Genomic DNA, 16,319 nt, shown 5'->3' with positions numbered 1-16,319 from the left:
AAATAAGACAGTAGTCCTTTTTATTTGTCATACTACTACAATATTGTCAATATTCTTAAGAATATAATAGTCTAACAGTATTTTTTGTGTCTTATAGCACTTAGCAGAGTCCTTGCTGCATGTTATTCTCAATAAACTCAAGAGTCAGAAGAATGCCACAAATTACAGCTTCAATCAGGCTCTGTGTCGAGTCTATGCAGGAATTTGTCAACAGTTGGGAGATTTGGAAAGAGCTCGCCTTTTCTGCTATAGCTTACTTAAAGAAGGTATAGTATGGCTTATACTGTGTGTCTTTGCTGTAGTGTTCAGAATTATTATGTTTGTAAAAACAAACAAAAATTCTGTGAAAGGATTGTTTTTCTTAGAACTTTTTTCTGTAATGCAGAAGTATAGACTGTTCTAGAAGAAATTTCTGTTCTCACAGTTCCTTCACATCTGTGTCATAGTTTGGTGGTGACCTGGGCTTGTGGTAGTCTACTTATTTTTCCAGAGAAATATTTTACTTAGGATCCTCTGTGCTTTCATTTTTGCCCCACCATCTCCAAAATGATAATGTGATTCCAGGGACTTTTGTTCTTTTTGCCTGTTAGTATTTTCTTATTTTAATTAAGTACTTTAATTCATAAAGTAAGTGGGAGTTAAAAACATGTATTGGCCTAAAATAGTGTCAGGAGCTGGACAATGCCTTGATCAAAACTTGTGTATTTTTACGACATGTCCTCCCTAAAGTTTTTTTACTTCCCATTATTCAAAGTCTCGCTTGGTTTAGTTCCCTTCCTCTCCCTCGCTTCCTTTTGTTCCCAGTAACAAAGGTAACACATACATAACTATCACTGTACTAAATTAAGAGTCTTAGTTTTGGAAGGACTTCACTAAGTTTGAAAGTACCAATAATATGCAGGACTTAACAGTATACTGGTATCCATGTTTCAAATCAAAATAAAATTTGCGAGCACTGAGGAGCAAAAATGCTAGAACTCATGATTGTTTCAATTAGTGATTATCTTTCATAGGAGCCCCTGGTGGTCTAGTGGTAAAGGCGCGGCGCTGTCACCGCCGAGACCCGGGTTCGATTCCCGGTCAGGGCCACTCCCGGGCAGGTGGGGCTCGTTAGCCCTTAAAGGCAACCCACCTACGTCCTAAGGACCTCGCTGCCACCGTCCAAGCTCGCTTGGCCCCGGCAGATGAACCTTAGGATTAAAGGGTGGGCTCAGTTCCGCGCACACTGTGTCTCACCTAAAAAATCCAATGTGCAGGCTGGAAGGTGTAAAGACCTTCCCCAGATCTTCGCTCGCGAAGACTGGCCATTATTATTATTATATCTTTCATATAACATTCTTGTCTTTTTTCTGTTTTTTTATCTTTAAAAGGTTTGTGATTTCATTTTGTTCTTAATGATCTTTTTTTTCTGGGGTGTCATATTGTTATTGGTTTGGATTTTTTCTTGGGTTCTTTTTGGAATTCCTGTTTTTGTATCTGTTTTTCTATCCTTCATGCAGTCCATTATAACTCTCCTTTTACTTTTTTCATGTTAATAGTTTTAATACTGCACCATGTTAGAAACTATTACTTGTCAGATATCTTTTCTTAGTCTAAAATAACAGTTATGTCTTTTGTTTTGCAGTATCTTATTACTTTTTCTTTTTGTGTGTTCTTGCAAATACTAAACATTCCCCTTTTTTTCCTTTTTTTTCTGGGTAAAATTGAAACTTCAGCAGCTCAATGCAGACTTTTTTTGAATTATTTTCTCTTTTATACCTTGAATTGCATAAATTTCTGTTGTTATTGTTCTGTGGTTTTATACTTATCTTTTGAGTGTGAACAGCTGTAAGCACAATTTAAAGGTAATTTAGTTTTTTTAAAATTTGTTTGCTTTTATTTGATTACAATGTACTAATTTTAAGGCTTTCTCTTTCATGTAGTTTCACATATTCCCTTGAGAATTATGGCAATGCAAGCTACCTAATTAACAAATTGACTATAAACAGTCTGTACTACCTCCTTAGACTTGCATCATCTGTTGTCTTGACAACTTGTCCATCTTTTTTGTTCTGTTCTTCCTTCAGGTATTCTGCCTTAAATGACAATAAATAAAATACTACAGGTTTTTGGTTATTTTGTCTTTGTCCTCTGTTCCCTTCCTCTTTTCTTTTTTTTTTAAACTTTACTTCTTTTGATGCCCCTTTAACAACTAGTCTTTTACATCACTGAGTGAATTTTATAAGTGTTTCAAATTCCTGGGCAGGCAATTCAAGTTGAAGCACATAGATAATTCTGTCCATGTTCTGATAGAAAAAAGTTAATTTTTACGTGATGAGCAGCTTCAGAGTAGAAGAAGGTTCATCCAAGACACTAAATTCTTTATGCTCATTAAAGCTCCATGATTTGATGTATTTTGATATGCTCTCTACTTCTTGAAATCTTCCAAAAAATATAGAAGTTATGCTAAAGTGAAGAGGGAAGGCACATTTAGCTTTTTACATTTCATTGTTTTTTGTACAGTGTTCCAGGCATATGTATTCCAGTCCTGCATTCCATGCATGAAAGTAATATGTACTTTTTTACTTATTCCAATGTATTTGTTATTGCTTACAGTCTACACACTCATGTTTCATCTTCATATTCTGCTTTGAAGCTTTCTGCTTTGGTGTTCAGAAGCATCTGTTGGCTTCCTCTTGATGGCCTGGAACTCTGTTCTCTCTTACTGATAGATGTCAGATACTTGCACTGAATTACTGTAATGAATGAGGATTCTTGAATTATATGAGAGTAGTGCAAATGTTTATGTCCATAGAAGTACAGATATTAATATGCATCATTCATATATTCTCACATATAACTTGCATAATGTATCATTTCCCTGACAAAGTCCGGGAAAATTGCTAAGGAATATCATATGTGAATTGTATGAAAGTTCTTTGCAGGCTTTTTCTTTTTTTTTATGTGGATTTCACAGCTGTATGAGTGTAAGGTATTAGCTAGTAGTGTGGATTATTTTTTTCTTTGGACTAGTTCTAATTTGATCCATCGATCAGAGTGCATATTTGGGTCTAGAATATATACAGGTAGGCTTTTGGAGTGCATCTTATAGTTTAATCCTAAAAGAATCCAGTTTCAATGCTCCAAGATCACTCTCCTTAGTGAACTAAAGTGAAATAAGAAAGATAAAGGGAGACAGAGTGAAATTACAATGGAGGAGGTGGCTTAAGGTTTGGGTAGGGTTTTTTTGCCTTGGGTCTTATTTTCTTATTTAGTCTTGGGACTGAGATGTGCTAGTATGACTCCCCTTCCTTGGGTGACTTCTATGCCTTCCTTGCTAGTTACAATGCTGAAGACTGTGCTGGCTTTTAATGACTGAATATATATTTTTTGTTGGTTTTAAATATTAAAATCATACTTTGTTATTTCTTTTTTCCTTAGACTTTCCAGACTCAGAAAAAATGATTTTATTTATCACAAATGTATGGCCTGACATCTTTGTCTTCCAAGGCGCAGTTAACAAAGCTATGCAATTAGTTGTCAGGCAGAGTGCAAGCAATGAGATGCTGGCCTGTTTGAGTGCTTACCTCAATTGGGAACAGGTAATGTCTGCTTTCACTGTCATTGTCAGCTTTTGTCTGCATTGGTCACTTTGCTGTCTGAATCAAATCAAGCAGCTTACTTCTGATGAAGGGTGTGAAGATCCCATGATGGAGTCTGTACAATTGCACAACTGATGCTACTTCAGGCCTTTTTCTTGTAGTTGTCTAGACTCTATTAGAATGCAATACTTTTCTTGTTTTCCCTGTTAAATACTAATCTCTCTACTAAACATTAAAAGTAAAGATTGTTTTTAAACTTAAACTAGCATGTTCTTGGAGTAGGGAATTCCCTCCATCTATGGAACTGTGACCTGGGTGTTCTTTGAGATGTTTTTTTGTTTTGTTTTTTATTGTTGGGTCTTTTTAATACAATTGGGTTTGTCTGCCTTTCATAGTTCTCTGTATAATAGGTAATAATGTATTACAATTAATTTCAAGATGAGCCTGTCTCTTTTTATTCATGATCTTTCTGCAAGGTAGACTATAAATACCCATTTAATCACCAAAAAAAATCAGCCAGTTAATTTCATAAGTAGTTAGCATGATCAATACAAAACAAATGATGGCAGAAAAATGGTGACCAATGTTAAGGACTTTTGAGATTTCATTTCAAGTTTTTGAGCCCTTGGGCAAATAATTTCTATCAGTTTTCAGCAGGCATATATTACCATCCTGAAAGGGATTCTGCAAAGAGGAAAAATTGGACACACTTGAAATCATTAAGAACAAATTTATATTATAGAGATGGAAAGCCAGAGGTGCTTTGCTTGTGGAGAAGGAGTTTATGTAACAGGCTTGTGTGGTTGTTAGAAGGCTAGGGCCCTGTATTTTTGAAAATCCCATATTAATGCTTGATGGAAGTGCTATAGTTTTGTAAATACCAAGTGAACAAAATCATATTGATTCATAGCTATCCTGGTTCCAGCCAGGACAGGGTTAATTTTTGCAGTAGCCAGAAGGGGGCATGGCTAGGACCCATAGGTTGGTTATTCTACATATTCTATACCACTTCACATTGCCCAGGTGTGGGAAAGGGCCTCTCTTCCAGGGAGAAGGACTCCCTTCTGGGTTGGCATAGCTTGGTGGGGGGAGCAGTCAGTTATTGTTGTTTCTGTGTGAATCATTAGCCTCATTCTTCTACCCTCTGTTACTAGTATTATTGCTGTTACTGTTTGATTTCTTACCTCACTGGCTCATGGTTTCACTGAGAGCACTAAACTGGAGAATACCATTCCTAAACCATGACAATAGCTCACCTGTTCCCTGTCCTAACACACTGTTCCACAACTGCAGCTAGTCTTACTGCTGTCATAATAGCCTTTATTTCATGTTAACTTTTTTTTTTTCTTTACATCTGAAACAAGCCCTGAATCTAATATGGTATCACTGGAATTACAGCCCCCATAAACCTGCTTTAGTGCAGGTTTATAGTGGAGTTCTGCTTTTTTTTAATTGTTAAATCACAGTTGTGATGTAGCATTAAGCTCTGATATTCAGTTATGCTGTACTGCAGTTCCTGTTTAGTAAAGAATTCTCCATTCTATTAGTTTACAGCTTTAAATTTCATGCCAATAGAGATGCACGTAAGTATGTCTTAGTAAATGTTCTTGGAAATACTAATTCTGTGCACTCACACTACCTACTTTATTTATGGATCTCTGAAATATGAGAGCTGCTGCAGCTGGGGAGAAGGACCTCAGAAACTTCTGTGTTGATGATAGGAAATTACATCATCCTATCTGTAAGTTCTTTTTTACTTAGGTGGAAATACAGGGAAAAATTTCAAGTAGATTGTGATCAACAGTCTCTTATGAGAAGATTATTCTACTTATGAAAGTAAAACTCAGGTAGAATGGGTCTTTATTTCTTGGTCAAAGTATACCGTTTTAGTGACTTATACCATGGCAGAACTTGCCTATTATATGGGCTTTGGTACTGAGAAAATCTGCCAAGCAGCCACTTTGTTTATGTGTAAGCCTGGGTTCTTTGCCGGGATACTTCAGATCTTCAGAGAATGTTTGTTTTTCTTCCCCTAGCTATTTAATTAGCAGAATTGTTTCACATGGTATGTTTTTAGTTATTACTACCTCAACTGTTGAAAGTATTTGCTTGGAAATTAGCCCCTAATGAAAAATAAAACAGTAGCAAATTTTAAAATTATTTAGAAAGTGAGAACTATTAGTCAAATCTTCTTGCATTTGAAGAATATTCTTCTGACCTTAAAGCTGCATTGAGAGAAACAAAAATCCCCAACTTGTAGAAGGAGATAAGAGAGTGCATGTGAAGTCTGTGGTTTTTGCTGTTTGAGGTTGGTTTTTTTCCAAACTCCCCTTTTAGTAGAAGTGTCAGGAAAAATACCGAGTACTTGAAGGTTTTGGGTTATGTACTTTATTTGTGTTAATTCAAACCAAAAGTTGGATTTATGGTGTAAGATGTTTTGTACAGTCAGTATCAAATACATGTAAAGAGTTTGGTTCTGGACTGGTAACTTTTCATGCACTAAGATGATTACCTTCTAAAATTCCAGAGTTCCTCTTCAGATGCTGTTCTTATGGTCTCAAACCTGCTTTTAGAAATGCAGTCATGTACAAAAGTAGAATTTCAATTGAGTGAGCACTACGGAGAAGATCTGAGTGAAGATGCTTGGCAGTACATATTTGCTGTTGATCTGCTCTGCTCTCACCTGAAGTGGGATTGGACACATGACAATGTTATAAGGTATTGTCGCAAGCAGTTCTTTCAAGTGTTTTCCTGTGTGTGGTTTTTCTGTGGTTTGGTTTTGGTGGTGATTTTTTTCCCTCTAAATTCGCTATGACTTAGCTTTTAATGTAATAAAATATTGGATAGTTATTTAGAAATGAGAGTGTTTTAACTTGATGAGACCTAGACTCTTGTGTTTTTGTGCCTTATTTTAAGATAGAATGAATGATCAATAAGGAAAGTTAGGATTTTATGGTACTGTTCCAAGAAATGAACCCTGTTTGAACAGTTCTAGTAAACAATTACTTTCAAAATAGCTCTATGTGGATGATTTTGAAAGATTTTGAGATGAATTGTCTGTCAGTGAGCCAAAATTATTGTCTTCCTCCAAACTTGTTGAATTCCCCTTCCCCCATCAGGAATAAATGAGGGTGGAACTTCTGATATGTAAATAGCACTCCTGAAAGTGAACGTAAATAGTGCTGAAAGTGAAATGTACCCATAAGTGTTAGTGTACTATCCTGACTTCAGTTTGATTTTAATTCTAAAATCATCATAATAGCTAGATTCAATATCTTGAATTTTCTTTGAACCTGTAATCCAGTACCTGGACTGCTACCATACTTAACCTACTTTGAAATATTTCGTTTTGACACCTACACTTATCTGACAGCCCTGATTTTCTAGAGGCTTCATAACGTGGTAGACATTCTTTACCTGACATGACATAATTGATTATAAAGTAAATGCAAATAACTAACAATCATCGTCATCTTTTATACAAGTTCCATTACTTTCAAATAGTAAAGAAGTTACTTTTGGTTAAATACTTATAAATTAATACAAATTAGCTTCAGTATATCAGTTTAATTAAAGCCATACAGAGTTGATTGTGTGGAGTTGTGCTGGTAATAGGTCTATTGGCATAATTTTAAAGATTAAAAAAGTCTTGGGTACTTTTATGTTTAAAAACAAGTATCAGATCCTACTTGTAACATGCAAGTTGACTTTTTAGTCATATAAGAAACTTACAGAACATTCCAGCATGACATTTGGAAGTAACACAATTTCATATATATCTATGAAGTCAGTCTACCAAGGTCAGTCGAGATGCAGAATGTTGCAGGGAAATGAATAGAAGATGAAGATGAATCCTATCCAGGATTGATTCCATCAGAAAGTTAGCCTTGATTGTTCGGGTTTGAAACCTTCTTTACATTTCTCCGATTTGTGGATGCTTGGAGTATTAGGAGTTTCCCTAGAGGGTGAAGTAAAGATGCAAGTGGAGCTATGGAAATATGTGGTAAACAAAAGAATCATTTGCCTTCATTATTGTATGAATACTGTACCATCCCTTCATGCAGTATCAGATTTTCACATTCATTTGTCTTTCACAGCAAAGTGCTTTGGCCTTCTATGGATAATTGGGTAAAGAAGAGAAAGGGGCAGGAAACTGCTCAGTCCGTTCGTGATAGTGTTATAGCACTGACACTCAGGCTAATTGGTAAGTAATCCAAATTCTTGTTTGAACTTCTGCTTTGTATAGCTATGTCATTTCAAAGTGTTAGACTGCCTGGAAAGTGAGTTGACGTATTTTTGCATTTTACTGCATCTTTATGTAGATATTTTCTGTTTATCAGCCTGTGGAAATCAGGTACTTAAGTCTTGAGAGATGTTACTCTGATTAATGATAACAAATACCAACATGTTTTATGTATTTTAAACAAAATCATCTGTAGCTACATACAGAATCATAGAAATCCTGAATTGGAAGGGACCCACTAGGATCATCAAAGTCCAACTCCTGACCCTACAGAGGGACAGCCCCAGGGTTCATACCATGTGCCTGAGCATTGTCAAAATGCTTCTTGAACCATCTTCTGAGTGAAAAACCTTTTCTTAATAGCTAACCTAAACCTCCCCTGACATAGCTTCATGCTATATGGTTTATCGCAAAGGGTTTAAGGTGTTTAAGTGTGTTAGCAAAGTGTTTAAAATTAATTTATATGCAACATAATACCATTGTAATTTTAAGTTATATTAATTTATTTGGGATCTAGAAGGCATTTGAGGTAAATAGATATAGTTTGAGTTTCAATATATATTTTCCACATGTAAGCTATATAATACTGTTTGTTAAACAAAAATTGCAGTCTTTATGACTTCTAACACTTAAAAACTGCAAACTGGATCAATCTGATGAAAAATGCCTTGGGGTCTTTAGTTACAAAAGAAATAGGACAACTGTTGTTCCCAAGACAACATGAGAACAAGAATGACTATGTTTTGTAATCGAAGTTCGTATTTTCTGTTGATACTTCAACAGACAATCAGGAAGTCTACAAGTTAGGAAGTTGACTGTCTAAATAGTCAGATACATAATAACCCTTTTTTTTCTTTCAGGTCGATTGGGCCAAATAGGTTTGAAGGAAGGATATCTTGCTGCAGTGAAGAATATTAGTTCTGTAATTGGACTGTTTGTACAGCATACAAAAGAGGAAGGTAATGTATATTTTGAGGAACTTTAGCGTAATATCTGCAATGTGAAGTTTTGCCAATGCCAGAACATAACACAAATTGAGACACACATGCCAAAACAGCGTGTTTTTGCAGTTTATGTTAGTTATATTACTCAAACAGTTTTCAGTTTGAGTTCCTTTCTCTTCCAAAGTTAATGAAGTATTAACAGTATTACCTTCTGTTTGAGACAGAGAACAATTCTGAGATGGTTTTAGCCACCTTGGAATTAGACTGTTTCATGTAAGAGCCTGTAGCTACATTAGAGAACTTAAAGGGTGATCTTAACTTGAGCAGCAATAGCTAATTTTTTACCTGAGCAGTTCATGCTGAAGCTTACTGCTAGCAAGATTGTTGTATGGGAGAAAGACAGTCCAAATTCTTGACTGAGACAAAGCAAGGCAGTTAGGGCAGCAGAGATCTACATTGCTAAGTTATTCTGGATGTCAAGTACAATTTGCAGTGATGCACTGGTTGATGTTAGGGAGCTGTTTTGAGCCACCACTATAGCTTCTCTTCCTTGCAATCTCAAGTTCTTCCAAGTGAGTGGTATATGTCTGTATCCGTTTCAGACTCTGTAAACCTGGCTGTTCCATAAGTCTGATCACTCTTAACTAGAGTAAAATCACTAGATACTCAACCATTTTATGCCCTTTGAATGCTGAAAACTTGCTGAATTGAGAAGACCAGAAAGTGCGAGTATAAAATGTTATGGAATCTGTGTGTAGGTTGTCATCTTGCTACATTCTGGTTTTAGACATCACAATTGTTGATGTGTTTTATTTCCAGTTCTTGAACTAATAGTTTATTTAGATTCAGAATTCCCTAAAACATTCTTGCATATCAAAATTTCTGTGAGCTGATTTGTGTTAACTTTTGGCAGGTGTTCCCTGGGGTGTGCAGCTGGCAGCCATATATTCACTATGTGACTTGGGTTCAAGCAATCCAGAAGGTATTGTTGAGGCCATCCATGCTTGGAGAGCAACAGTTCTTAATGAAATCCCTTCTGCTGTCATAAGTGGCATAGCTGAAATCACTTCTCTATGTGAAATGGAGCTAAACTAGGGAAGTAGACTGATCTGAAGGAAGAAGTGCCTTACCAACTAAGCAGTACTTGGTTCCAGTTAAAAACAATACAGAGTGGTGTATCTTCTTGTATTTTATGTTTTTAAACAGAATGTCTGATCATGCAAAGCAAGCTCAAGTATTTTTTTGGCTTTTCTGTTTGAGGAAAGAGGTTTTTAAGAAATAAATTAAAATACTTACTTTTCAGTGATCTGAAAACCCAGTACATCCTTAACTTCTGAGATATTTCTGGTTTGATGTCAATAAAAATCAGTAATACTTTTCATTCTTTTTCTTCCATCAGTTTGGAGTATGGGCTATTTGACACAAAAGAAAATTCAGCCTGACTTGGAAACTAGCTCTATTATTTTGTACTCTATTTATAAAGTAACCATTCAGATAGCAGAACTTTGCCCAGATTCTGCTTTATTTTGCTTGGGTAATCTCATAAATTTAAAATATCTGTGCAAAACAGGTAGGAATTGACTTTTTGTGTAGCAATCATGTATAGAATAAGAGAGATATTAAATCTCTCAACTTGTATATATGGTGTATTCTAATGTGTCTCACATTTGGTATTGTTCCACCTGGGAAATTTTGTGTATGTAAATACAGATTGGTTCAAAAAAAGTTCATGTTTGTAATGGTAGCTTGCTAGACTGGTTTTGTATCTTTCATAATAAAAGAGAAAAACACCATTATGTTTTTGTTGACCTGTTTAAATAACACAGAATTAACTTTTGTTTCTAGCTTATATAAATACTACTTTGGGGGGGAAAGGTGGTAATTATCTGATGAGATCATTTCACTAATGACATTTCCCATAACTGCATAACTGCAGTTCTGGCCACTGCAAAGAGAGTATATTACATCTCTCCAGAATTTTCTGGTATGCTTTGAGGGCTTGGGAGGTAGCTTTAAAAAAACATTGAAAATGTCTGTTTTCACTATGATTGTAACCAAGTGAAGGGGTGAGCTTTGCTAATGCAAGTTTTCAATTGTTGTGGGTTTGTGCCCAGTTCAGAAGTTCAGTTTCAGAAATTCACACACAAATGCACACACCCCCTATTATCTGCCACTTGTCAGTACCCACAATTTTAACCGTTTTTCACGTAACACAGAAAAGCAATAGGGTGTTTTTTATGCAAGGATCTATTTAATTTTGCTTCAAGAACAGTAATTTTACTAGACATGCTGCAGTCTTGGCCTCTGTAGTCTTGTAAATATGTTTTTTGCCATGAATAATCAAAGGCCACAGATTTTGTACTGACCTGGCAGAGTATGGTTTCAGGACTGTCCTGGTTGTAAATTTGTAAATTTGTCAAGTGATTACCACCTCATCTGTTTTAGCTTTAGTTCTGGGCATATCCTATATGGTGAAAGTCTGACATAGCTAAGTAATCAGGGCATAACCAACAGCCCTTTGTGTTAAGTAGGTTGAGAGAGGTCAAACTGCAGCTTTCAAACTTAAGCTGGAAAGGAATGTGAAAGGAGAAGGTTGAGGTGAGTAAACTTACAAATACAGCCCATTTCAGGTGGTCTAGAAATACATGAGGGAGTTTTCTCATCTTTTAAGCAAGAAAGCCGGACAAGAACGGTAGTAGTGCATTAAATTGAGCATGTTGAGGGTAATTTCTTAATCCAGGTGATAGATCAGAGAAGAACTTTCTAAGGACGTTTTCCTTAAAAGAGGTTTCGATTTCCATATATAAGAAACAAGGCAGGAAAAGGACAAGACCAGCATAGCTTAGTAAAGACCTCCAGCCAAATGAAAGTGTAAGAAGAAAACGCACAGGCAGTGGAACCAGGGACATATATCATGGGGAGAATACAGGGATGCTGCCTGGATGTGTAGGGATAGGATCAGGAAAGCTAAAGGACAGCTGGAGCTGAATTTGGCATGGGATGTGAAGAATAAGAAGAGGTATGTTGCAGGTACGTTGATCAGAAAAGGAATATTAAAGAAAATGTTCACACTGTGGGAAATAAGACATGAGAGCTACTGACAATCAACATGGAGAAGGCCGGGGTGCTAAAAAATTTTTTTACATCAGTTTTCAGTGGTAATCCCTCTTCCAACCCCAAACTTCAAGGCATGGTCTGAGGAAGATTACTTGAGGAACCTGAACATAAATAGGTCCATGAGACTTGATGAGATACATCCCATGGTCTTGAGAGAATCATATTTGTAAAGTTATGGTGGTCAGGTAAAGATCCCAATGGCTGAAAACAGGGAAACATCACATCCATGTGATGGGTGAAAGGGTGAAAAGGAAGACCCTCAGAACTACAGACCAGTCAGTCTTATGTCTGTGCCTGGCCAAATCCTGGAGAAGTTCTTCCTGGGAGACATGCTGAAACATACAGAATACACAGAGGTGATTAGAGACAGCCAACATGGCTTCACCAAGGGCAAATCATGCTTTAGTGGAGAAGCAAGATAAATAACAGATGTGATTTACCTTGACTTCTGCAAGGCCTTTGATATGGCCCCCACAACAACTTGTTGCTAAATTGGAGAGATATGGGTTTAACGTATGGACTGGTAGATAAATAAGGAACTGGCTAGATGGCAACATGTAATAAGTGGTATCCCACAGGGACTGTTCTGAGACCAACAGTACTTAATACCCTCATGAATAACATAGGCAGTGGGATTAAGTGCACCCTCAGCAAGTGTGCTGATTACAGCAAGATGAGTTGTGCAATTGATTTTCTGGAGGAAAGGGATGCCATCCAGAGAGACCTTCATAGGCTTCAGGAGTGAGCCTATGTGAACCTTAAGCAGTTCAACGAGGACAGGTGCAAGGTCCTGCAAGGGCATTGGCAAATCGCTAATATCAATACAGACTGGAAGATGTATGGATTCAGAGAAGCCCTATGGATAAGGACTCAGGGATATTAGTGGGTGACAAATTAGGTAAGAGTGGGCAACGTGCGCTTGCAGCCCAGAAAGCCATTCACATCCTGGGCTGCATCAAAAAAAATGTGGCCAGCAGGTCAAGGGAGGTGATTCTCGCACTGTGCTCTGGTGAGGCCTCACTTGGAGTACTGCATCCAGCTCTGGGGTCCTCAGCACAAGAAAGACTTAAAGCAGGAGGAGGACCACAGAGGTGATCAGAGGGCTGGAGCACCTCTCCTATGAGGAACAACTGAGAGAGCTGGGGTTGTTCAGGCTGGAGAAGAGAAAACTGTAGGGAGACCTTATAGCAGCCCTTCATTATACAAGAAAGAAGAAGAAAGTCTCTTTGTTGGCACCTGTTGTGGAAGGCACCTGCAGTGAAGAGGAAAAGTTTCTAGCATGGAAACAGCAGTTCCAAAATACACTAGCTGAGGCAACAGCAGAAAAAGATGTGCCATAGAGCGATACATTGCGACTTTACCAGAACAGAGAGTATTAACTGAACTAGCCTATTAGAAACTGTTAATACATACTTTGAATTCAGTGTACCCCAGTTCTTACCGAATTTTACTCTCTTCTTCCCCTCATGTTTATCCCCAATTTTCCTATTGGTCCAAGTTTGCTGCAATGCAGCATTCCTATATTTGGTGACTTTCCTTCCCTACTTTCCATGTATGGCCTGAGCCCCTCCTACCTTTTCCATATATGTTATGATCCACCTCCTATTTCAGAACCTTCCCTAACCTACCCTATAAATGTAGAGCACTTCAGGGAATAAAGTGTAGTATCTCCAAGCCAGCGGCAATAGCTGCTTAGACTTACCCTTTGCTCAAATCCCTAAGTTGTCGTGTGATCCTTTCCTGATCAACCATGGCAACTTGTAATGACATGTCAAGGGGTAATGGTTTTAAATTGAGAGTAGATTTAGATTGGATACAAGGAAGACAGTATTTATGATAAGAGTGGCGAGACACTGGAACAGGTTGCCCAGAGAAGTTGTGGATGCCCCATTGTTGGAAGTTTTCAAGGTCAGTTTGGATGAGGCTTGAGCAACTTGGTCTAATGAAAGATGTCCCTGCCCATGGCAGGGGAGGTTGAATTAGATGATCTTGGTCCCTTTCAACTCAATTCTTTCTATTATTTTATAATTCTCTTCTATGATTTGAATTTGGATGAGAGTTTAGGGTTAGAAGGTTTAGGGTTTGGCTGAGGAACAGGGATTAGGATTAGTATTAGTGTTAAGGTTAGGGGAAAACATATAAAATCATTGCTTTTGAAACACAGAAACACATGCTGTGGTTATTTGACCTCACTGGGAATTGCCCAGTTTCCAGGGGAGATGGGAGGGGGAGGGGAATGGGGAAGTAGAGGAGATTAATTCAGAGAGGAAATAACTGATTACAGTTTGTGATATCAAGTTTAGAAAGGAGCTATAAAAGTAACAGCAAATATAAAAAACCCCTCAGTAATGAGATGTCTGAGAAAGCTAACCTAGACTATTCAAATGGAAATGGACATTTGAAAATTCCCCAGAAATGCCACAGCATTGAAGAACTTCCCATTTATTTTCTTTTTTTCTTATTTTCTGCTTTTTAAGTTATAGCAAATTCATATTGCCTAGATTGATTTGTTTATTTTGTAATTGTTATTTGCATATAAATGATTCACTGGAATATGAAGCATGAAAAGAATGTTGATATTAATCTGAGCATACATGTTCTTTTGCAAGCTTTCAATAACATTGCCTAAGTAAAATTTTAAAAGCACATTTATACAAATTCTTGTATTGCATCTCTTACCTGATTACCTAGTCCTTTTTAATTAAGCATGCATAGTATGTTCTATCACAGTGCTTAAGCATAAGATAAAGGTTTCTAAATGGATAACAGATATAAATAATATAATTGAGCAAATTAAAGAAGATACAATGAAGATCTACAGCATAGCTAACTAGGCAAATTTAAAATAAAGTTTTGCAGTGTTAACTTCTATCCCTCTGACCAGAAAGAGAGTTGAAACACATCTCATTCTATTCTCCTTTTTGTGAAGCCATCAGTATTTTAAAAATATTTCTAAGCTTGACGGCTAAAGACTAAGATGGTGGAGTTAGGCAAACAGCCTACATTTTCTTCCCACCCTCAGTACTCCAGAAAGGAAATGCTCACCACTCCAAAAGAAGTGCTCTGTTGACATCCATCTGGTAGAACAAAGAGGAGGTAGATAGGATTGATAAGCAGGCAAGGCTAAACCATGACTGTTTCAACTTAAAATAGGTGGTGGAAAATAACCGTGTATTAGTGTAGAAAAGTCTAGGCCATTTAATTTCATCTCAGTGTGCTCTGTTGAGAAGTCACCATGAACTCAAGCTTTGAGCACTGGAGTGCCATAGTTGGGTTCTGAAAGGTAAAACAAAAGGTAGAAGTTTTTTTAGTATATTTATAAAAAAAAAAGGAAAAGTAGTATCTTCAGAAAACTTTGAAACTATTCAGTTCCTAAAGTTATGTGTGCTCTTGTAAGAGCTGACATAACAAAGAAACATCAACAATGGTCACGGAATTGCTTTCACTGGCTATCAGAGGGTAAGGACTACTGTGTGAAATGTTGGGATACACCACTAGCTGAAATGACAGTGAATAGAGTAGAAATAATTGACAGGCAAAAAAAGGAGAGAAAGTTACCTTTGAAGAACCTCAACTCGGCCTAAATTGGAACTTCCTGAAAGAAACCAAGATGTTAAATGTAAATAAAGGTTAATGCAGGAAAGGGTTAGCATAGTAAGTGGCCTACCAGTTATCTCTCAAGATTAAGACTATAAAACTGTTGTTATAGTTCTTCCCAGGTATTCCTTCAATTTGGGCTAGAAAAACTCCAGTGGGCTGACCATCTAGTTCCTCCTCACTCAACTCTGACTTCCCAAGAATTTCCAAATCACTCCTCTAGGAATAATTTTTTTCCACCGTTGTACTTGCTACTATCTCCCTTAACATCCCCTTCTCCTGCTACACCTTTCAGTGATCTCCTGTACTCCAGTGTGGCCATATCTCAGCCAGGGGTCTACCAATTAAAGACTAGAGTGATACAGAACCATTTCTGTGATCCTGGAGACCAATGATGCTCCTCAGAAAAATTCAACATCAACAGCCAACAGAAATGGCAATTTACAAAAGACGGGGATGTAGTTTATTCACAGACATCATGTGAGAGATTTGACAGTGAACTATCATCTTGTTAGAATGACTTTTATCAGTGAAGTGCTATACTGAAAAATACAGTATATACCAAACCACAGTATTTGGTTATTTAAATATTTGAATCAGGATTGATTCTGCCTAACCCTTTGTGATGGATGCACCCCTTAACCAAACCACCTGTACAGGCTCCCAAAAAGGTAAAGGCTTGAGACACAGTCAGGCCAAAAACACCTCCAGGAAACCCACAAGTGAGCACAGTGATCCAGTGAGCAATGATGCATAGGAGCTTGTAACACTAATCCTCTGATTAACACATAGAAGGTGGGTTTTCCAAGACTTCTTTACCTAGGAACAAAGACAGTT

At 37.1% G+C, this 16,319-nt stretch overlaps 1 protein-coding gene across 3 annotated transcripts in view; it reads left to right on the top strand.

Annotated features, from left to right (window-relative positions):
- ICE1 (interactor of little elongation complex ELL subunit 1) overlaps positions 1-10,561 on the top strand; it is a 39,272-nt gene extending 28,711 nt beyond the window's left edge. For all 3 annotated transcript variants that reach the window (XM_050311375.1, XM_050311383.1, XM_050311393.1), the window contains 6 exons: positions 98-266; positions 3,421-3,581; positions 6,109-6,299; positions 7,679-7,785; positions 8,685-8,783; positions 9,682-10,561. In XM_050311375.1, the coding sequence (XP_050167332.1) occupies positions 98-266; positions 3,421-3,581; positions 6,109-6,299; positions 7,679-7,785; positions 8,685-8,783; positions 9,682-9,863 (909 nt within the window). In that variant the 3' untranslated portion in view covers positions 9,864-10,561. The remainder of the gene's footprint in view (positions 1-97; positions 267-3,420; positions 3,582-6,108; positions 6,300-7,678; positions 7,786-8,684; positions 8,784-9,681) is intronic.
- Positions 10,562-16,319: the final 5,758 nt, after the last annotated feature.

The sequence above is a fragment of the Myiozetetes cayanensis genome, unplaced genomic scaffold (genome assembly GCF_022539395.1).
Source record: "Myiozetetes cayanensis isolate MyiCay16 unplaced genomic scaffold, myiCay2020 scf1, whole genome shotgun sequence".
NCBI classification, from domain to species: Eukaryota; Metazoa; Chordata; class Aves; order Passeriformes; family Tyrannidae; genus Myiozetetes; species Myiozetetes cayanensis.
Note: the sequence above shows the minus strand (reverse complement) of the source record. Positions and strands in the feature narration are given on the sequence as shown.